Consider the following 22,253-nt stretch of genomic DNA (forward strand, 5'->3'; position numbering starts at 1 on the left):
ATCCGAGCGGAGTCCGCTGCCGTCCCGGTCCCCTGAGGCGGCCGCGCGGGGCGTGCGGTGGCGGCGCCATGTACGCGGTGTACAAGCAGGCGCATCCGCCCACCGGGCTGGAGTTCGCCATGTACTGCAACTTCTTCAACAACACTGAGCGCAACCTCGTGGTGGCCGGCACGTCGCAGCTCTACGTGTACCGCCTGAACCGCGACGCCGAGGTAGGCCGTGCCGGCGTCGGGTTCCCGGCGGACGGAGCAGCGAGGCGGGCCCGCCGCCGAGGGCCCGGCCTGGTCCGGCTCGTCGCCGCGTTGCCCGCCGAACCCTGCCCTGCCCGCGCCCTCTCCTGCGCTCGTATTCTCAGCAGATTGTTGCGGACGCTTGTCATGTGGTTAGCAGTAAGGACACGCGCGAGCTAAGTGAACACACGTTTAAACACCCACGGCGCCGCGGTGCCCCTGAGGGAGCTAAGGAAGGAGCGCTGCTTCCCGAGGGGAGGTGGCCGCAGCCTCTCAGAGACCCGGCAGTGCTGCTTCCTAGCGAAAGGAGCGAGGTTGAGTCTAGCTTGGAGACCGGCTGCTGGCGGGGCAGAGGGGTTAGGGTTCGGGTGGAACAGACCCACCTGTAGATAGATATAGAGTGTTTTGTCGCCGGAGGGACAAGAGGTGGTTCAGAAAGACTTCTTGCAATAGGCAGCTTCTTACCCTTTCTCCGAGACGTAGCACGTAGCTCTGCTGAAAACTGGGAAGGGAGATGTTCTCGGCAGAGGAAGCAGCAGACGGTGCCTTGAAGGTAGGAGACCTGTGTGGCCATGTGTAGAGGGAAAATGCAGGGAACAAGAGGGTACCTTGTAGCCAGACTTGTTCTCCAAGCAGAAGGGAGCCAGCGAAGCGTTTTCATTAGGGACTATGGCCTGGAGGAGGCCTCCCCTCATCTGGCACCTGTCCCGAACAAGTGTGTATGGATGAAATAATGTGCGCTGTTCAGCTGATAGCATGTGATGAAGGAAGCAAAATAGAAAAGGATGGAATATTTTAATTAAATTTGCAATTGAATATGTCATTTGAAACACTTGACTTAAGCTTTTGTTTTGTTGATTTTTTTCTTTTGTTGTTGTTTTTGTTATTCGAGATAGGGTCAAGCTCTAGCCCAGGCTGACTTGCAGTAATTTACTATGTAGTCTCAGGGTAGTTTCGAACTCATGGTGATCCTCCTACCTCTCCTCTGCTGGGATTAAAGGCATGCACCACCACACCTGGCCTTTGTGTGTGTGTGTGTGTTGTGTGTGAGAGAGAGAGAGACAATGCCCTGTGTCCAGGCTGACCTTGAACTCATGTTCCTCTTGTCTCCACTTCTCAAATGCTGCCATTAGAGGCTTGCACCACCACACCCAGAGGACCTACCCCCTTGATTTAAGCTTTTGTGATAAGGAGATTTTGAAAGGCTGAGATGAGATGCTGCTTAGTAGTAAAGCAACTTGTCTAGCATGTGAAAGACCCTGGGTTCAATCCTCAAAATTGAACAACAAAAACGGTAATCACTGAAATTCATTTGTCTTGTCTGCAGGCATTTTTATTTATTTATTTTTTTAAAATTTGATTAAAAATATTTTATTTATTCATTTGCAAGGCGAGAGAGAATGGCATGCCAGGCCCTAGCCACTGTAAACAAACTCCATATGCATGGGCCACTTTGTGTATTTGGCTTTACATAGGTACTGGGGAACTGAACCCAGGTCATTAGGCATTGTAGGCATGTGTCTGCAGGCATTTATTAAGCGCCTGCTGTGTGCAGGCATTTGGGGCTCTGTTACACACTGAAGTCCGAATGCCCACTCTGGAATTGTTACTCAGTGGATGCAGACCAGATATAGGCAGTAAGACAGTGTGAGAGGTGCAGTATCATGGGGGCAACAGGGCAGGGTGGGGCAGTGGGGGAAATTTCACTTCGACAAAAGGTGAGTTTTGAGCAGACAGGAGATAATGGAACTGGTAGAGGTCAGGTGAAGAGGTTTCAAACAATGCCAGCTAAGGTCTTATGGCAGGAGGGTAAGAGAAAGAGGAAGGTCATAAAGGTAGCAGAGTGGTGCTCCAGCATGCCATAGAGAAGTGACCTAACCCTAACATTGCTTTACCATGGAGGCCATGTTGAAGAGAGGCCATGTTGAAGTGGGCAGGGAGACTAGTCAGGTGGCTACAGCCATTTGGCAAGAGGCATGACCATGAGGTGGTAGGAAGTCATCAGATTTGGGATGAAGAAGGATGAAGTTTGAAAGGAGGTGAGGGTCTTTGCATGGTTTTACCAGCTAGAAGGGAAAAGTTTCTGTTCTGTGACGTCGTGGGTTAAGGAGCTCAGTGCATAAGTTGCTGTTTGACACATCACAAGTAATCCCAAGGTTTAGAAGCCCGTAGACAGTTTCTTGTCGGGCAGTGGTTGGGTGGCTGCTACTCAAGTTCTTCTGCAAGCCAGGGCTGCATCTTCCAGCCCACTCAAGCAAGGGGCCTCAGTTCCTCACGTAGGGCCTTTCTATGAACTATTAACAACATGAAAGAATGCCAGAGTGAGAGTCCTCCCCCTGCCCCTCACCCCAAGCAAAGGACATGTCTTCATCCTCATCTTATACATGACTGCTGCCACTACTGCCTTGTTCTGCTGACCACTCTGGTGTGTACAGTGTAGAGGGCTGCAGAGGTATAGACTCCAGGGGGTAGAGCTGTGGGCTGTCTTGGGCACTGGCCGTGTGTGTGTGTGTGTGTGTGTGTGTGCGCGCGCGCGCGCGCGCTAAGGGGCTTACTCCATGTCAGTAGCAGGCAGGGTGGGGCTTTCAGCCTGTGGATGGTGTCTGCCCTCTGAAGTTGGCAAAGTCACCAGATGATAGCTGTGGCACAGTGAGGGTTTGGGACGTGATTTCTACACAAGAATTGGAAGCTACGGGCTGGGAGGGTGACATGTTGGAGGAGGGCCCTGACACTGGATCCTGTGCTGCTAAGCCTCGGGTGACTGGGACAAGGTGATCTGGGCTGGCAGGCGAGTAGCCTGACCTGAGGAGGGTTGGAAGCCTTGTGGAGGAAGAGATTTGGTAGCAGGGAACCAGACAGCTGGCTGGAGAGCTTTCCAAAGAGTAGCAGAAATTTTAAAAATGAAGCAAGTAGAAACTGTCAGGGAACAAGTGTGATGAGAAAAAGCAGCATAATTGTGCATTGGAAATTAGGTAAATGATAAATGGCGCCCCCCCCCCCCCCCCCAGGTAAGGCTTCTCTCTAGCTCAGGCTGACCTGGATTTCATTATGTAGTTTCAGGGTGGCCTCCAACTCATAGCAATCCCCCTACCTCTGCCTCTCAAGTGCTGGGATGAAAGAATGGTGCCATTTTTAATGATTGTATAAATTCCAAAGACAGATCCTTGAGATATGAGATGTGGCTTCAAACACCAGCTCCTTGTTTTCTATCCCTTTTAGGAGAGTGTACCTATTCATGCACAAGAAACTGAAGTGCATGGTGGGTGGGAAAGAGAGACAATGGAGGAGGGCTCAGTCCAGTCATTGCTGCACGAAAAGCTGTCTGGAACAGACAAAAAGTGTGTTACATCCATACAAACAACTGTGTGTCAGATGGAGTATGTTGGACTATCTCTTCATTCCTTCCCCTCTGTCCCATGTGGCTAACCTGGCAGTCTGGTAATCAGGCTTCTTTCTAGAGCTTAGGACCCTAGAAGATCAGGACTGAATCTGTTAATCACTGTAAGAGCCAGACCAGGAGGACATGGTGTCCCTGTTCCCACAAGCTGTCCTTCAGAGCCACTGCCAGCTCAGATTTATTTCAAGGGCCATGTGACCCCTTTTGTCATTGTCTTGAATCTGTTGCTGTGAATTTAGTTTAAGAAGAGCCCTGTGACAGGGCTAGAGAAATGGCTTAGTGGTTAAGTGCTTGCCTGTGAAGCCTAAGGACCCCAGTTCAAGGCTCGATTCCCCAGGACCCACGTTAGCCAGATGCACAAGGGGGCGCACGTGCCCGGAGTTTGTTTGCAGTGGCTGCAGGCCCTGGTGCATGCGCTCTCCCACTTGCTCGCACCTGCTCTCTGCCTCTTTTTCCCTCTGTCTATCGCTCATAAATAAATAAAAATAAACAAAAAATTTAAGTAATTAAATAAAAGAAGAGCTCTGGGCTGGAGAGATGGCTTAGCGGTTAAGCGCTTGCCTGTGAAGCCTAAGGACCCCGGTTCGAGGCTCGGTTCCCCAGGTCCCACGTTAGCCAGATGCACAAGGGGCGCATGTGTCTGGAGTTCGTTTGCAGAGGCTGGAGGCCCTGGCATGCTCATTCTGTCTCTCTCCCTCTATCAGACTTTCTGTCTGTGTCTGTCGCTCTCAAATAAAAAGCTAAAAAAAAAAAAAAAAAAGAGCCCTTTGTTGGGAGACACCCAGTCTTGGCACATCTAGCTTCTGGAGCTTTCAGGAAAGCTCGAGTTCTTTTTGCTATTCTTATTTTTGGAGGGGCACATGGCACATGTCTTGCCATATAGCTCAGACTGGTTAGGGACTCAAAACTCATAATCCTCCTGCTTCAGCTTCTCAAGTACCTGTGACTACATACATGTGCCACCATGCCTGGTCTTCAGTGCCTCCTTTCTAACAACCAAGGAACATCTAACAAACCTTGGCTCTGGCTGAGGTCTGTCTTGTGCTGCCTACATTGAACCTGTAGCCAATACTCAGCTCCTTGGTCTCAGGTGCAAACCTGAGGGTCCACAGCTGAGTAGGTTTGGGGCTGCACGGAGAGTATGTATGGGAAGGAAGCATGAGGTGGGCATCTGGGGAAGCCTAAGGGCAGAGCTTCCCAGGGATGAGCCCTGTGGCTAGGGACAAGGGTCTGTGAATTTAAGTTAGCCTAGAAACCGTCTCTAGGAACAGCTGGCTTTTACACTGGCATTGTAGGGCAGGGCTTCCTGGGTGGACTTTACCTGTGGTGTGTCCCAGGATAAGACAAGGCCCCTTGGATAAGGTGTGGTCCCTCATTGCCTTCTTCTTCCCTTCAGGCTCTGACCAAGAATGATGGGAGCACAGGTAAGCATAGGTGGCTGCCCTGGCCCTGCCTGGGGCTGGGGGTGCGGGGATTGGTTGTCAGGGGATGGGGACCAGGCCTGAACTGCTTATCCTTCCCCCAGAGGGGAAGGCCCACCGGGAGAAGCTAGAGTTGGTAGCCTCCTTCTCCTTCTTTGGTAATGTCATGTCAATGGCCAGCGTGCAGCTTGCAGGTGCCAAGCGTGATGCCCTGCTCCTCAGCTTCAAGGATGCTAAGGTGAGCAGTGGGTCTAACAGGAGGTGCTGGGCACAGTAGTACATTATGGTGAGGGAGTGATGGGGAAGGGTCCACTGGCATTATCAGAGTTGGTATTGATGGGTCACAGTTCTGACCTCCTCTCTCCAGCTGTCAGTGGTGGAATATGACCCGGGCACCCATGATCTGAAGACCCTGTCCCTCCACTACTTTGAGGAGCCTGAGCTTCGGGTAGGCTAAACCCAGCAACTTGCTCCTCCATTCCCCTTCCTCTGCCCTCTACTTCCCTTGGGTGTCCTGCCCTGTAGTCCAGCCAATTCCCCTGTGCCCCCAGGATGGGTTTGTGCAGAATGTGCATGCGCCTCGTGTGCGAGTAGACCCTGACGGGCGCTGTGCAGCCATGCTTATCTACGGCACGCGGCTGGTAGTGCTGCCCTTCCGCAGGGAGAGCCTGGCTGAGGAGCACGAGGGGCTCGTGGGCGAGGGGTGAGTGCCCAGCTGGGGAAGCTGCAGCTCTGAGGGTTGGGGGGCCCTTAGTTCCTCTGCCTTGCCTGCAGCCTCCTCCTGACAGACAGCCTTGGCCCATAGGCAGAGATCCAGCTTCCTGCCCAGCTACATCATCGATGTGCGGGCTCTGGATGAGAAGTTGCTCAACATCATTGACCTGCAATTTCTGCACGGCTACTATGAGCCCACCCTGCTCATCCTGTTTGAGCCCAACCAGACTTGGCCCGGGTAAGGCCTGGGTCCTCTGCCGCGGTTCCCAGCTGTCTTGCCCTGCTGGGGCTGCACACAGGGAGTTGGGGATAATGGCTCACTTAAAAGGGAGGAGCTGGGCCACCAGCCCTGGGGCACTGAGACTGCCTCTGGCTGACTTTCCTGCTGTTCCAGGCGGGTGGCTGTGAGGCAGGACACATGCTCCATCGTGGCCATCTCATTGAACATCACACAGAAGGTCCACCCTGTCATTTGGTCCCTTACCAGCCTGCCTTTTGACTGCACCCAGGCCCTTGCTGTGCCCAAACCCATAGGTAAGCATCTGGAGGCACTGAGTAGCAGCAGGGAGGGAGGAGCACTGAGCCACCTACAAGCCTGTGTCTACATGCAGGTGGGGTGGTGATCTTCGCTGTCAACTCGCTGCTTTACCTGAACCAGAGCGTCCCCCCATATGGCGTGGCTCTCAATAGCCTCACCACGGGCACTACTGCCTTCCCACTGCGTGAGTGGGCTGCACTGTGGGCAGGGTGGGCTGGTGCTGGGGCAAGGTCTTCATGATTGCCGGTTCTACAGGCACCCAGGAGGGTGTGCGTATCACCTTGGACTGCGCACAAGCCGCCTTCATCTCCTATGACAAGATGGTCATCTCCCTCAAGGGTGGTGAGATGTGAGCTGCAGCCCATGGGCCCTGCCCCCGTGACGCCTACATCCTGTGTTTCTTCAGCACCTCCTGGTCCCCGGCCTCACTCAGTGTCTCCAATCCTACCCGCAGCTACGTGCTGACCCTCATCACAGATGGCATGCGCAGTGTCCGAGCTTTTCACTTTGACAAGGCCGCTGCCAGTGTCCTCACCACTAGTGTGAGTAAGGGTGTGGGGGCAGTTCCCTGGGTCCTTACCTGGGTCTGTCCTTACCCATATTCCTCCCTCAGATGGTCACCATGGAGCCTGGATATCTCTTCCTGGGCTCTCGCTTGGGCAACTCCCTCCTCCTCAAGTACACAGAGAAACTGCAAGAGTCCCCAACTAGCTCCTTCCGAGAGGCTACTGACAAGGTGGGACAACACGGGTGGTGCACTGGGCTTATCCCACCTCTGCCCCATATATGGGGCTTCCAGGGCTGCTCACCTGCCTCGTTTCACAGGAAGAGCCTCCCTCCAAGAAGAAACGAGTGGATTCCACAGTGGGTTGGACAGGTGAGAGGTGAGGCCAGGCTGGGCTGAACAGAGGAAGGCCAGAGCCCTTTTGTGAGCTTACTTGGGTTCTTGGTGCTGTAGGGAGCAAGTCAGTGCCACAGGATGAGGTGGATGAGATTGAAGTATATGGCAGTGAGGCCCAATCTGGCACACAGCTGGCCACCTACTCCTTTGAGGTGAGATTGGGGACAACAGTGGACATCCACCCCCTCTATCCTACCTGACTATTGTTGTCCCACAGGTATGTGACAGCATGCTCAACATTGGACCCTGTGCCAATGCTGCTGTGGGCGAGCCTGCCTTCCTTTCAGAAGAGGTACCTGAGGGGCTAGAACTGAGGTGGGGCCTAGAGGATTTTGGGGAAGCATGGGAAGCTGTGTCCTTAGCCCTGTCTGCAGTTTCAGAACAGTCCTGAGCCAGACTTGGAGATTGTGGTTTGTTCCGGCTATGGGAAGAATGGCGCCCTGTCAGTGCTGCAGGTGTGTATGGACAGGTGTAAGAGCCTCCAAGTGGGACTTGGCTAGGCTGACCCCTCACCTCATTACTCATTACTCCATCCTATCTTTGTTTCAGAAGAGTATCCGACCCCAGGTGGTGACAACCTTTGAGCTTCCAGGCTGCTATGACATGTGGACAGTCATAGCCCCTGTGCGTAAGGAGGAGGTAGGTGAGACTGGGCTGAGGATGAGGCCTGGAGGGGCAGACGAATGTGCATATGGCACCTGGGATCACTGGGGTCCAGGTAGTCACAGTCACACACTTGACCCTGCCAGACTGGCTCGTGCCCTTTCCCTCTTTGGATCTCACAGGAGGAAACATCCAAGGCAGAAAGCACAGAGCAGGAACCTAGTGCCCCTGAAGCAGATGATGATGGGCGAAGGCATGGCTTCCTTATTCTGAGTCGGGAAGACTCAACTATGGTAAAGGGCAGAGCCTGGGTTTGGGCCTAGGGCCAGAGTTTCCTGGGGAAACTCACCACTGTCACCACTGTCACCATAGATCCTGCAGACAGGCCAGGAGATCATGGAACTGGACACTAGCGGCTTTGCCACTCAGGGCCCCACCGTCTTTGCTGGAAACATTGGGGATAATCGCTATATTGTCCAAGTGTCACCACTGGGCATCCGCCTGCTGGAAGGAGGTGGGTGGCTAGGTCTGGGTAAACGGGTCCTAAGGTGGCATGGGGTGGCCACCTCACGCTGACCACTCTATGCCCACAGTAAACCAGCTGCATTTCATCCCCGTGGACCTCGGTGCCCCCATCGTGCAGTGTGCTGTGGCTGACCCCTATGTGGTCATCATGAGTGCTGAGGGCCACATCACCATGTTCCTACTCAAGAGCGATTCATATGGTGGCCGTCACCACCGCCTGGCACTGCACAAGCCTCCGCTGCACCATGTAGGCCGTTTACTCTTGTTACTGACTTAATTTCCTACCCTCTGTCCTCTACCCATGTCTGAATCCTATCTCACTTCCCACAGCAGTCCAAAGTGATCGCACTCTGCCTGTACCGTGATGTCAGTGGCATGTTCACCACTGAGAGCCGCCTAGGCGGGGCCCGTGATGAACTAGGAGGCCGTAGCGGCTCAGAAGCTGAGGGCCTGGGCTCTGAGCTTAGGTCTGTGGAGGCTGGGGTGAGAGGGGCCCGTGTCCCTATGGCTGGCTGTGACAGTTATTGTCCTGCAGCCCCACGGTGGATGACGAGGAAGAGATGCTGTATGGGGACTCAGGCTCCCTCTTCAGCCCCAGCAAGGAGGAGACCCGCAGGAGCAGCCAGCCGCCTGCTGACCGGGACCCTGCACCCTTCCGAGTGGAACCCACCCACTGGTGCCTTCTGGTGCGGGAGAACGGCACCATGGAGGTGAGTGCGCTGGGCATTCAGCAGCACTGCAGCTAAACAGCCTCTGCTTCTCCATCCAACCACTGTCACACCCTCCAGATCTACCAACTCCCAGACTGGCGGCTGGTGTTCCTGGTGAAAAACTTCCCTGTGGGGCAGCGTGTCCTGGTGGACAGCTCCTTTGGACAGCCCACTACACAGGGTGAGGTCCGTAAGGAGGAAACCACACGTCAGGGGGAGCTGCCTCTGGTCAAGGAGGTGCTGCTGGTTGCTCTGGGGAGTCGGCAGAGCAGGCCTTATCTGCTGGTGAGTGCCTGGCACATGCTCCCCAAGGCCCTGCCCGTTTCCTTGCCTCACCCCTACATCTAGCCATCCCTGCCTGGCTCTACAGGTACATGTGGACCAGGAGCTGCTCATCTATGAGGCCTTCCCCCATGACTCTCAGCTCGGGCAGGGCAATCTCAAAGTCCGTTTCAAGAAGGTGCCAGTGGTTCAACCCTGCTTGGGCGTAGGGTGGGTTGGAGGTCCAGGCCAATAGTTTGGAGGGCCTGGCCATTCATCGTGGCCTCCACCAGGTCCCCCACAACATCAACTTCCGTGAAAAGAAGCCAAAGCCGTCCAAGAAGAAGGCAGAAGGTGGCAGCACTGAGGAGGGGTCTGGAGTCCGGGGCCGCGTGGCACGCTTCCGTTTCTTCGAGGACATTTATGGCTACTCAGGGGTAGGCTGGTGGCTTGGCAAGGGCCTGGGATGGAGGACAGGAGCCTTACTCATAGTGCACTCATGGTACTTGCCCCCAGGTTTTTATCTGTGGCCCCTCACCACACTGGCTACTGGTGACTGGCCGTGGAGCTCTGCGGTTACATCCTATGGGAATCGATGGCCCCATTGACTCCTTTGCTCCATTCCACAATGTCAACTGCCCTCGTGGCTTCCTCTACTTCAATAGACAGGTAGGAAGGTCTGGCCTGGTTCCCTCCAATGCACCAACATTGCCCAGGGTCAGATCAGGTGCTGAGAACAGATAGTCTGGGACAGGAGGGACCCCGGGCCACAGTCAGAGGGCCAAGGTGGAATCAGGACTTAGGTTGGTTAAGTCTGGGGGACAGAGTAATTGGTTGTTACTGGCAGTTGAGGGCTGGCCACTGAGGTCACCATCCTGCTCTTGGAGTACACTTGGGAAACTTTGGTCTAGCCTTAGCCCTTTCTCCAGAGCCATGGCTGTCTGCTTTACCTTCTGTTCTGAATCCTGCTTGCTGTTACTTAGGGGGAGGCATACACCTCTAAGCCCATTTCCTCATCTGTGCCACCCAAGTGGAAACTGATTAGCTGGGTCTCTTTATAAATTGGTGTGGTGGGTGCTTTCCAGGGGCCAGTGACTCAGGACCGTTGGTATGTAAAGGATGGACTGGGTTTGTGCCTATTGTAGTCACCAGTGTGGTCAGCCTCTGGTGTCCTCTTTGCTGTTCCCACTGTCTTCTGGGCCTGTCCTTTCCATGCAGCCACCCAACACAGCACCCTGGATACCACATTTCCACAGAACTGAAGGAGCATTCTGGGAGACCTGAGTACTCACCCTGTCCTTGGCCACCTCAGGCCACACTGACTCTAATGACCACATACCCCCATCTCAGGGTGAGCTGAGGATCAGTGTCCTGCCTGCCTACTTGTCTTATGATGCCCCATGGCCTGTCAGGAAGATCCCACTGCGCTGTACAGCCCACTATGTGGCTTACCATGTTGAGTCCAAGGTGTGTCTCCTCCTCCTCCCATGTCCTCCCAGACACCTTCTGGGTCTAGTTTCTGGCAGTGTGATGCCCTCCAATCTCCTAGGTGTATGCTGTGGCCACCAGCACCAACACACCATGCACCCGCATCCCACGCATGACCGGAGAGGAAAAGGAGTTTGAAGCCATTGAAAGAGGTGTGCAACACCTGAAGGTGTGGTGGGGCCAAGTTTGGGCTGTGCTCTCAGGCTGCAAGATGACCCATTCTCCTGATCCCTGCAGATGACAGATACATCCACCCCCAGCAAGAGGCCTTCTCCATCCAGCTTATCTCTCCAGTCAGCTGGGAGGCCATTCCCAATGCCAGGTAAGGCTGATTCTACCAGGGGCTGCTCTTTGCTGCCAACTTTGGCATGGGAGGTGTGCTGATATCACCTGACTTTATACAGGATTGAGCTAGAGGAGTGGGAACATGTCACATGTATGAAGACAGTATCACTTCGCAGTGAGGAGACTGTTTCAGGCCTCAAGGGCTATGTGGCTGCTGGAACCTGCCTCATGCAAGGGGAGGAGGTCACATGCCGTGGGCGGGTAAGGTGCTGGCATGCGGAGGGCAGGCAGTCCTCGGCTACCCTTCTGCCATCCTCATGTATATTATACCCATCTAGATTCTGATCATGGATGTGATTGAGGTGGTGCCTGAACCTGGACAGCCCCTAACTAAGAACAAGTTCAAGGTCCTGTATGAAAAGGAACAGAAGGGGCCCGTGACTGCCTTATGCCACTGCAATGGTCACCTGGTGTCAGCCATTGGCCAGAAGGTATACTTTGTGTTCCTCGCCTGCCCTCCCCTAGCAGTAGCTGCCCTGCCTATAAACAGTTGCCCTGCTTATCTACCTCTGCCCCTGCCTCCCTTCCCAGATCTTCCTGTGGAGCCTGCGGGCCAGTGAGCTGACAGGCATGGCCTTCATCGACACCCAGCTATACATTCACCAGATGATCAGCGTGAAGAACTTCATCCTGGCAGCAGATGTCATGAAGAGCATCTCGCTTCTACGATACCAGGAGGAGAGCAAGACGCTGAGTCTGGTGTCCCGGGTACTAATGGGACTAGATGTCCAGGTTGGCACCAGCCCAAGGCCCATCCTGACACTGTCTCCTCTCTTTTCTAGGATGCTAAGCCCCTGGAGGTGTACAGCGTGGACTTCATGGTGGACAATGCCCAGCTGGGCTTCCTAGGTGAGCATGTGGAACCTTGGGAGGCTGCACCTGTGGGATGAGGGGTGGCTAAGGCTGACTCTGGATCTTTGCTCTCCAGTGTCTGACCGAGATTGCAACCTCATGGTGTACATGTACCTGCCAGAAGGTGAGTGGCTTGTTCCCTACTTCTGTCTGGGCTGGGCACTGGATACCAGTTAGATTGTGATCTGAATTCCTGTGGCCCAGCCAAGGAGAGTTTCGGAGGCATGCGCCTACTGCGTCGGGCAGACTTCCACGTGGGTGCTCATGTGAACACGTTCTGGAGGACCCCATGCCGGGGGGCTGGTGAGGGACCCAGCAAAAAGTCAGTCATGTGGGAGAACAAGCATATCACGTGGTTCGGTGAGTGCTGGGGCAGGAGTAAATATGGGTGGGGAATGGGGTCAGCCTGGCTTACACTGCGCCCCTGTCCCCACAGCTACCCTGGATGGTGGTATTGGACTCCTGCTGCCCATGCAGGAGAAAACCTATCGACGATTGCTGATGCTTCAGAATGCCCTGACAACCATGCTGCCCCATCATGCTGGTCTTAACCCCCGTGCCTTCCGGTAAGAAAGCCCCTTCCCCAGCCCTACCCTACCCTCTGGGTATGTCCTGACCCCTTCATGTTCACTGCCTCTTAGGATGCTGCACGTAGACCGGCGCATACTGCAGAATGCTGTGCGCAATGTTCTTGATGGGGAGCTGCTCAACCGCTACCTGTACCTTAGCACCATGGAGCGCAGTGAGTTGGCCAAGAAGATAGGTACCACGCCTGACATTGTGAGTGCCACTGCCTACTTCAGCCCACCTGCCCTGCCCTACCCGTGCACACACACCCTGACCCCTCTCTTATCCTACAGATACTGGATGACTTGCTGGAGACCGACCGTGTCACTGCTCACTTCTAGTCCTGTGGATGCTGCCTCTGACCCTCTCGCTGCCTGCCCACCCACCAGTTTTGTACAAAATACAAGGAAAACAATTTGTTTGAGATGAATATGTGTCATTGCATTATGTTAGAACCCCAGTCTCCAGGCCCCCAGGCTGTGAGACATTCACACCAAGGCCTTCCCAGTCTATTCAGACTGGAAGTCTTGCTGGCCCCTGTGGTCATTTTGGCTTGGAGAACTACATCTCCAGGTAGTGGTAGAGCTCCTCTGCCTGAGGCGCAAAGCCCAGGTATCCCAGAACACGAACCAGGAGGGCAGTGATCCGCATAGCCAGGGTCTCCAGCCTGGGGAGTAGGTTCAGGGGTTATAGGCTGGTGAAGAGCATACCCTGGCCGGCTGCCCATCCAGCCCACATGCCCACTCACCTCAGGACCATCTCAAACTTGAGTGTCTCCCAGATGACCTTGATGTGGCGCAGGAGGCTATTGCCATAGATGCCTTGGTAAGCTGCACCCACCAGGCGGCTCCAGCCCCGAACTGCACTGCATCAGATACACACATCAGCCTGCTGGCCTGCTGCAGCACCCCATGCCCCCCTCGGATTACCAACCTCTTGGCCATAAGGAAGTAACGGTCGACAGGGGTACCCAGGGTCGTGTTGATAGACCGCACTGTGTTGATGTTGCGCAGCACAAGTAGCATGGGCCGTGGAAGTGCTTTGAGCACTTCCATGATGTTCTCAAAGTGTTCCCGAGCCATGTCCTGCATGTAGGCTGCCTCCTCACTGCTCAGCAGGTGGGAGCCCCACAGCTGGCTCAGGTGCACAGGCCGTTGCATTAGCACCTCAGAGAATAGCAAGTAATCTAGAGGAGGCAGGGGTTTCTGGGTCAGGACTCAGTGGCTGTTCTGTCTTAGCACCTGGGTCCCTAATAACTGCCCACACCTGCTCTCACCTTGTACCCCAAGTGCAGCTGCATGTGTCTTCATTGCCTCATTGTCCCTCAGGATGATGGCACGCCACAGCTGACACAGGGATAACCGGTCCCTGTGGGAGGGCCCAACTATGAGTCCCAAGCCCCTGGCTGTAGAAAGAGAAGCCCAAAAGAGACCCACCCATCGGGTGCCTGGCCCCAGCTTACTTCTCATCCAGGAACTGGTAGAGTCCATGGTCCAACAGCACCAATTCTGCCTTCCCATCTGGGCCCCTCCGCACCAGAACTAGGGACACAATAAGTCAGCTCATGCCAATCCATGAAGATCTCATGCTGGGCCCACCCCACCCCACTGAGATCCCATCCTGGGGGCTTTCCTACCATTGCCAGGGTGGGGGTCTGAGTGAATAAAACCTGTGTAGAATATCTGTTCAGCGAAAGCTTGGATCAGCTTCTTGGCTACCTGGGGAGGGGAGGGGATGGGACATCAGTAGATGCAAGCAGCATGGGCTGTCCTGCCCTGCACACAATACTCACATCCTGCAATGCCAATCCCTGGTTCAGGATGGCTTCCACATCATTGGCCTTGCAGCCATCACAGAAGTCAGCTGTCAGCACACGCTGGGAGAAAACAAGAGGCTGAGCTCAGCAGGCCTGTGCTGTCCCATTTCCCAGAGAGGGTCCTTCCCAGCCCACCTTGCTGGATTTGTCCCAGTGCACACGGGGGATCACAACATAGCGGAAGTGCTTCAGGTCCTGAGCACAGCGTTCAGCATTGTGGCCCTCATTCTCAAAGTCCAGCTCTTGGGCGAGGGTCCCCTTCAGGTCCTAGGAGCCATATAGAGGCAGAGGTAGGATTCAGGGCTGGCATCTGCCACTGGCCCCCCAGCCTACTGTAGGTGGCACTACCTGTAGGACCCAGCTGAAGCTGAAGCTGGGGTGCATGAACCCCACAAGCTGCAGCAGGAGCTCCAGTGTATGCACATCTCCCTCGAAGCGGTCCCTCAGATCAATGTACTGCACCTGCAGCAGGCAAGGGCACATTGAGACCCAGAGTCACAACTGCAGCCGCCCACAGCCCACCTAGTACAAGGTGACATAGGTACCTTCACAGCCACAGGAGTGCCGTCATGCAGCTTGGCACGGTGCACCTGAGCCAGGCTCGCTGCAGCCACTGGCTGGTAGTCAAACTCCTGGAAGAGCTCGTGCGGCAGTGCGTGGAAGTCTTCAAGAAACAACTCGTCAACCTGGTAAGAACATGTACTTGGAGACACAGTAGGGCTTCTGCGGCAGCCCTCTGGGGCCTCCTGTAAGCGGAACTCACCTCTCCAAAACCCCGAGTAAGAGCCTTGTCCTCCAGCACACGCAGCGTCTGGATGTATTCAGGTGGCAGCAGATGGTTGAAGGAGCATAGCCCCTGGCCCAGCTTCACATAGAGGCCCCCATTGAGGATGGCCCCTGCCACCAGGGCGTCGGCTGCACGCTGGTGACATGCAGACATCACCTCCACGTACCTCGGGCTGTTCTGACCACAGGCATGGAAGGGAGGCTGGGGACAAGTGGCCACTCAAGCCCTCCACCCACAGCCCACCACTTCCAGCATGTTCTCCACATGCCCGGAACATGAGAACAAACCTCTTGCACCCCTCGCAGGACAACATTCGTGCACCACCAGTAGTCCAGGGAGATGTTGAGGCCAATCCTTAAGGACCTGCAAACAGATGTAGCCTAAGCCCCAGGCAGGCCATGGGAAGGGGTGGGGAGTGTCCTGTGGGTCCCTCTACCTTGAGCCTTTTTTTTTTTCCCAAGGTTTCACTCTAGCCCAGGCTGACCTGGAATTCACTATGTAGTCTCAGGGTGGCCTTGAACTCACAACGATCCTCCTACCTTTGCTTCCCAAGTGCTGGGATTAAAGGCATTGCCACCACGCCCGGCTGAGCCTTTTCAAAGTATAGCCTCACCCTGTCAGCCTTTATGCCCAAGGAGAGGTCCAGCCTCCAACCACTAAGACCCTTATCTTTGGCCCCTTTACTTGGGACAGTGTCTTCAAGTAAGTCTCAGCTTCAGCTCTGTTGTTCCTCCCTCACTCTTATGATGCCCAAGGGTACATAGAGGAGAGGGATGAGGACATAGTTGACAGAACAGGGCAGTGCTGGAGGTGGCATGGTTCTCGGAGGGTCATTAGCAAGAGAAAAGAAGAGGAGAGGATGGTCTCTAAGACCCAAAGAAGTAAAGTCACTTAGTGCTCTGTGGACTGGGAGTATCCCACACCCCAGAACAGGATAGGTATCCCTGGCCTGGAGGGGAGGAACTCCTATTGAAGGTAGAGGACACAAGGCAAGGACCTTTTGGAAGACAGTACAGCCCTGGCTCCTGGCTCCTCCACCTCAGGAAAGCCCAGAACTAAAAGGGGGTGTGTCTGCCCCACATGACAGCTGCTGTTCTCATGCAGCCACAGAAGCAGTGAGGCCAGGCCAGGCCCTGCACCTGGTAAACCCCCAAAGCTGTATTTTTTTTACTAGTCCTAGTGGGGCACAAGAGGCAAGCAGGGACCTGTGTTGCTGGCAGCAAGCAAAGAAGCCAGGGTTTCTCTGAGTGCCCTTACATTCCAGGGAGCAATGCAGTCTTAAGAGTGACTGGGGATATCTGGGACACGAAGGGAAGAAACAAGAATGATGCCTGGGATGAGAGAACTCTATTTGAATGTGACTGCTATTCAAGGCTGGACATGAATAGACCAAGGTGAGCAGCATACATACATAACACAGCCAACTCTGGTCTTGACATAAGATACCAAGCTCCTTGGAGAAGAGCTGATCCCAGAACTAGGCAGAGGAAGACCTGGATGAGCCTGGAGCATCCAGTTCCTCACCACTAGTGCCAGGGCCAAGTGCTCAGAAAAGAGAGAGGAGTTAAAGACATGGAAAGGCTAATGGTAAAATCAGAGTGTGTGGATATATATGGGTCACCATAGAGAGCATCTTAAACTTTGCTTTTTTTTGGGGGGGGGGGTTAAGATAGGGTCTCGCTGTAATCCAGGCTGACCTTAATTCACCATGTAGTCTCAGGGTGGCCTTGAACTCATGGCAATCTTTGTACCTCTGCCTCTCAAGTGCTGGGATTAAAAGTGTGCACACCATGCCTGGCTTGTTTGTTTTGAGTTAGGGTTTCACTCTAGCCAAGACTAACCTAGAACTCACTCTACTCACAGGCTGGCCTTGAACTCCTGGCAGTCCTACCTCTGCCTCCCTGAGTGCTGAGATTAAAGGTGTATATCATTATACCTAGCTAATTTAAGTTTTTCACAATAAAGTAGAGGAGAAAAAAGAAAGGTTGAAGGAATAACAAAAGCCATGATAAACCGGGCTTGGTGGCACATGCCTTTAATCCCAGCACTCGGGAGGCGGAGGTAGGAGGATCGCAGTGAGTTCAAGGCCACGCTGAGACTACAGAGTGAATTCCAGGTCAGCCTGGGCTAGAGTGAGACCCTACCTCGAAAAACCAAAAAAAAAAAAAAAAAAAAAAAAAAAGCCATGATAAAGGGGCTCTGGTGAGCTAAATGTGGAACAATTTTTTTTTTTCCTTTGAGGTAGGGTCTCACTCTATTTCAGGCTGACCTGGAATTCACTATGTAGTCAGTCTCAGGCTGGTATTGAACTCACAGCAACCCTCTTACTTTAGCCTCCTGAGAGCTGGATTCAAGGCATGTACCACTACACCTGGCTGGAACAATCTTTGCAACAAAATGATTCAGGTAGTGATAACACACTGAATAAAATAGAAATCTCTTGGTTCAGACTGGTATGAATAGACTACTGAATTTATAAATGAGAAAAGAGAAATTTCCTTTCAGGAAGGTGCCAAACAGTAATGTTAAGAGAATGACCAAATCAGAAAGATCAACATTTGACAATCAGTGGTAATTAATTTACCTTCAAATTTTCAGTGGACATCAGGGTGGTGGAAGGACAGACATGAACACCACCATCACAAAGCACCCTGCTGGATACTGAACAATGACAAGAATCAAATGCTGGATTAAGGGACAAGCTGAGGTCACATGCCACCAGACACATAAGGACACAATATGCTTCACTTCTGTACGATATCATTTCAGCTAGAAGTGCAACCCTTACATCAGCCCAGACAAGTCTGGAGGGCAGGCACAGTGGGCAGAGCTATGCTTAGGAGGGGTGAATAGTGCCTGCTCCAGGCTCTAGTCTGAAGGCCCTGAGTAGAGCCTTAGCAACTCTGCCAAAAAAAAAAAAAAAGCTTTATACCCAACAGGCAACTGTCACACTGGCCTCTGGCATTTGGCCCAGGTACCATATGTGCCAATTCCTGTTGTATACCATAACTACTGGCCTAGGTCTTTGAGAACATCTGGGGTAGAGAACTAATTTTACCCAGAGGCCAGCCTTTTGTGTTGGTTCCTGCAGATTGCCCCTAAACCCATGCAGCCTCCCAAGTGATAGGAGTGACAGTCATTCAGAGTGGGCCATGGTAGCTTGAGGGTCATGAGGCCAGAGAAAGCAAGTGGTTAGAGTTCAGGGCTGGGGGTAGTGCAGGGATAATGGTCACTGTTCGATCAACCACGTTTAGAATTTAAAACTCCAGGGTTGGAAGGATGGCTTAGCAGTTAAGGTGTTTGCCTGCAAAGCCAAAAGGACCCAGGTTCAATTCCCCAGGTCCCACACTAGCCCAATGCATAAGGGGGTGCACGTATCTGGAGTTCGTTTGCTGGAGGCCCTGGCGCGCCTATTCTCTCTCGCTCACTCCCTCTTTCTCTGTCAAATAAATAAATAAAACTCAAGAAAGAGCTGGGTGTGATGGCACATGCCTTTAATCCCAGCACTGGGGAGGCAAAGGTAGGAGGATCACCATGAGTTTGAGGGTACCCTGAGACTACAAAGTGAGTTCCAGGTCAGCCTGGGCAAAAGCAAGGTCTTACCTCAAAAAACAAATCAGGGCTGGAGAGATGGCTTAGCAGTTACAGTGCTTGTCTGTGAAGCCTAAGGATCCAGATTCGATTTTCCAGGTCCCACGTAAGCCAGATACACATGGTAGTGCATGCATCTGAAGTTCATTTGTAGTGGTTAGAGGTCCTGGCATACCTATTCTCTCTCTCTCTCTCTTCCCCCTCTGTCTGTCTCTAATAAATAAAGAAAAACTTAAAAACATTAAAAGATGCCAAAAATACTCATTAGAGAAGAGACAGCCTCCTTAGCAAATGGTGCTGGGAAAACTGGATATGTATCTGTAGAAGGATGAAAATAGATCCTTCTCTCTCTCCATGCACAAGAATTAAGTCCACATGGATTAAACACCTTAACATCAGACCTGAAACTCTGAAACTGCTAGAGGAAAAAGTACGGGAAACCCTTCAACATATTGGTCTTGGCAAAGACTTTCTGAATATAAACCCAATTGCGCAGGCAATAAAACCACAGATTAAAAAAACAACAACAACACAGATTAACTGCTGGGACCTCATGAAATTACAAAGATTTTGTACAGCAAAGGACACTGTGAATAAAGCAAAGAGGCAACCTACAGAATGGGAAAAAATCTTTGCCAGCTATACATCTGATAGAGGACTAATATCTAGGATATACAAAGAACTCAAAAAATCAAATAATGAAAAATCAAACAAGCCAATTAAAAAATGGGCTATGAAACTAGAGAGTTCTCAAAAGAAGAAATATGGAGGGCATATAAGCATCTAAAAAAATGTTCTACATCCCTAGTCATCAGGGAAATGCAGACTATAACCACATTGAGATTCCATCTCACTCCTGTCAGATTGGCTACCATCATGAAAACAAATGATCATAAATGTTGGCGGGGATGTGGAAAAAGAGGAACCCTTCTACACTGTTGGTGGGAATGCAATCTGGTCTAGCCATTGTGGAAATCAGTGTGGAAGTTTCTAAGACAGCTAAAAATAGATCTACCATATGACCCAGCTATAGCACTCCTAGGCATATATCTGAAGGACTCATCTCATTACCTTAGAGATACTTGCTCAACCACGTTTATTGCCGCTGAATTCACAATAGCTGGAAAATGGAACCAGTCTAGATGTCCCTCAACTGATGAGTGGATAATGAAGATATGGCACATTTATACAATGGAATTCTACTCAGCAGTTAAGAAAAATGAAGTTCTGAAATTTGCAGGAAAATGGATGGATCTGGAAAGGATTATACTAAGTGAGGAATCACATGTTCTCTCTCATATGTGGATCTTAGCTACAGATGATTGGATTTCTGTGTGGGTAGGAAGAAAACTCAGTAGCAAAGGCCAGTAAGCTAGAAAAGAGATAAAAAGGGAAGAGAAAGGAAGGGAGGGGTACTTAATAGGATGGTATTGCATATATGTAGTAGAAAGATAGATAGATTAGTGGGGTGAAAAGACCCAAAGTGAAATCAGGGGAAGAGATTGAATAAAGGAAAGGTGGAGGAAGGGCTAATCAAAATCTAAGAGAATAACTCCACATACTCAGGCTGCCAGGCCACTGAGAAGTCCTGCTGGAACTGAGCTGATAACCTCCTCCATGTAGGTCAGCTGACAGAAAGCTGGAAGAAGCCATTCTGCATGCAGTTCAATGGGAGAGAGAGAAATCACCAGTGAACCCTGGTGTGCCCATTCTCATTCTCTTTGTCTCTCTTTTCTCTATCTCTCTCTGCACATAAATAAATAAAAAATAACAAAAAAAAAAAAAAAAAAAAAAAAGAAATCACCAGTGAAGATACTCAACAGTGGACACTGCAAACCTTATATTTGGCCACCTAGGCCAAATGAGCCAATGGGTGCAATAGTGGCATGTCATGGTGTCTGTCGTGGTGGAAACCAACTACCCTCTAATTGTACTGGAGGCCTGCTCCATGGGAGGGAATACATCCCTGATACTGAAAACTTAAAACAGGGGTAGTCATGAGCTCTAGGGGTATAACAACGTCTGCTGGTGTCTGGCTAAAGGTATATACTATGCTTATCAAACTGCCTAGTAAGCACTTCTCTTAATGTTCATACCCATATATTAATGCTACTCTCACTTTTGGCAGAGAACCTTCTCTTTTCAGATGGCAGTGACCTTAGGATGACTCAGAAGGCATCATGGTACTGGAAAGAAGTGACAGGAGTACTCAGTACTGCAATATCTCTATCACACCTTCCAAGGCTCAGGATCTATTGCAGAAGAGGTGGCAGAAAGAATGTAAGAGCCAAAGGAAGCTTAGGATTCCTTACAAAGTGCTCCCCCCAGACACAAAATGGCCTGGATATCATATACAAGACCATCATAATAAGAGGAAAAGATGATGACATCAAAATAAAAGAGACTGATTGAGATAGGGAGGGGATATGATTGAGAATGGAGTTTCAAAGGGGAAAATGGGAGGAGAGAGGGTATTAACATGGGATATTTTTTATAATTATGAAAGTTGTTAATAAAAAAAATTGAAAAGAAAAAAATATTAAAAGAAAAAAAGAAAACTCCAGAAAGAGCAGGGCAAGTGTAAGAGGCAAGAGTAGTCAGGAAAGCCGGGCGTGATGGCGCACGCCTTTAATCCCAGCACTCGGGAGGCAGAGGTAGGAGGATCACCATGAGTTTGAGGCTACCCTGAGTCTACACAGTGAATTCCAGGTCAGCCTGAGCTAGAGTGAAACCCTACCTCAAAAAAAGCAAACAAAACAAAGCAAATCAATGAAAAAAAAAAAGAAAAGAAAGAAAGAAAGAGAAAAGCTGTCAGGAAGACCAGAAGTTCAAGTTTGCCGGGCTGTAACAGTACACACCTTTAATCTTAGCACTGGGAAGGCAGAGGTAGGAAGACTGCTGTGCGTTCAAGACCAGCCTGGCACCATATATATATATATATATATATATATATATATATGTATATATGTATGTATGTATGTGTGTGTGTGTGTGTGTGTATGTATGTATGTATGTATGTATGTATATGTATGTATGTATGTATGTATATGTATGTATGTGTGTGTATACACATACACACACACACACACACACATACATACATACACATGCTCAGAAGTTCAAGTTCATCCTTTCCTACATATTCTGAGGCTAGCCTGGGCTATAGGAGACTTTTTTTCTCTCTCTCACACACACATACACAATGTTAAAAGAGGGCACGGCATGTAGCTCAGTGATACAGTACTTTCCTAGTATGCCCAAGGTTCTGGGTTCAATGTCCAGTACTGTAAGACAAAAGAAGTGGTATTATGTCACAGTCCTGTAATTCTAGCACATGGTTGGTTTAGACAGGAGAATTTTGGAATTTGAAGCCATTTCTCATTTTCTGGGATCCCTTTCTTACTCCCTTATTGGGCAAGACCTCTGAATTCTTTCTCTCGAGCTCCCCTTCTCTTAAAGCTCTCCCTCCTAAAGCTCTAAGATATAATGAAATCTTTTTGAACCCTG

At 51.5% G+C, this 22,253-nt stretch overlaps 2 protein-coding genes across 4 annotated transcripts in view; one reads left to right on the forward strand and one right to left on the reverse strand.

The window, feature by feature from the left end:
* Cpsf1 (cleavage and polyadenylation specific factor 1) lies at positions 1-12,982 on the forward strand. The gene is made up of 37 exons (XM_004656425.2): positions 1-212; positions 5,024-5,051; positions 5,153-5,286; positions 5,416-5,496; positions 5,600-5,751; positions 5,854-6,000; positions 6,157-6,296; positions 6,374-6,484; positions 6,556-6,649; positions 6,755-6,842; positions 6,914-7,036; positions 7,126-7,177; positions 7,259-7,353; positions 7,419-7,493; positions 7,576-7,656; positions 7,751-7,840; positions 7,987-8,097; positions 8,177-8,318; positions 8,398-8,576; positions 8,660-8,796; positions 8,865-9,039; positions 9,118-9,324; positions 9,410-9,499; positions 9,594-9,737; positions 9,817-9,969; positions 10,651-10,767; positions 10,850-10,940; positions 11,026-11,110; positions 11,193-11,334; positions 11,412-11,564; positions 11,665-11,841; positions 11,916-11,982; positions 12,062-12,109; positions 12,190-12,345; positions 12,422-12,551; positions 12,627-12,765; positions 12,846-12,982. Exons 1-37 carry the CDS (start codon positions 69-71, stop codon positions 12,891-12,893), a joined length of 4,326 nt encoding a protein of 1,441 aa, XP_004656482.1. The 5' UTR covers positions 1-68; the 3' UTR covers positions 12,894-12,982.
* The window catches only part of Adck5 (aarF domain containing kinase 5), a 20,459-nt gene continuing 11,173 nt past the window's right edge, over positions 12,968-22,253 (reverse strand). Inside the window, exons 4-15 of one of the 3 annotated variants that reach the window (XM_004656423.2) lie at positions 15,443-15,518; positions 15,132-15,332; positions 14,914-15,054; positions 14,717-14,830; positions 14,504-14,635; positions 14,345-14,428; positions 14,189-14,270; positions 14,015-14,093; positions 13,829-13,920; positions 13,486-13,738; positions 13,301-13,417; positions 12,968-13,219 (exon numbers count right to left, since the gene is read on the reverse strand). In XM_004656423.2, coding sequence (XP_004656480.1) covers positions 13,114-13,219; positions 13,301-13,417; positions 13,486-13,738; positions 13,829-13,920; positions 14,015-14,093; positions 14,189-14,270; positions 14,345-14,428; positions 14,504-14,635; positions 14,717-14,830; positions 14,914-15,054; positions 15,132-15,332; positions 15,443-15,518 — 1,477 coding nt within the window. In that variant the 3' untranslated portion in view covers positions 12,968-13,113. The remainder of the gene's footprint in view (positions 13,220-13,300; positions 13,418-13,485; positions 13,739-13,828; positions 13,921-14,014; positions 14,094-14,188; positions 14,271-14,344; positions 14,429-14,503; positions 14,636-14,716; positions 14,831-14,913; positions 15,055-15,131; positions 15,333-15,442; positions 15,519-22,253) is intronic. The other 2 variants (XM_045142560.1, XR_006635688.1) reach the window with 2 other exon arrangements.

This window comes from Jaculus jaculus, chromosome 2 (assembly GCF_020740685.1).
Source record: "Jaculus jaculus isolate mJacJac1 chromosome 2, mJacJac1.mat.Y.cur, whole genome shotgun sequence".
Classification (NCBI taxonomy): Eukaryota; Metazoa; Chordata; class Mammalia; order Rodentia; family Dipodidae; genus Jaculus; species Jaculus jaculus.

What these genes read in the sequence shown, in the direction of transcription:
- Cpsf1 (XM_004656425.2), top strand. Translation starts at nt 69, where the DNA reads ATGTACGCGGTGTACAAGCAGGCGCATCCGCCCACCGGGCTGGAGTTC. An exon ending in GTCGGGAAGACTCAACTATG is followed by an intron (nt 8,098 to 8,176) that starts GTAAAGGGCAGA and finishes CTGTCACCATAG; the next exon opens with ATCCTGCAGACAGGCCAGGA. An exon ending in CGCTGAGTCTGGTGTCCCGG is followed by an intron (nt 11,842 to 11,915) that starts GTACTAATGGGA and finishes TCTCTTTTCTAG; the next exon opens with GATGCTAAGCCCCTGGAGGT.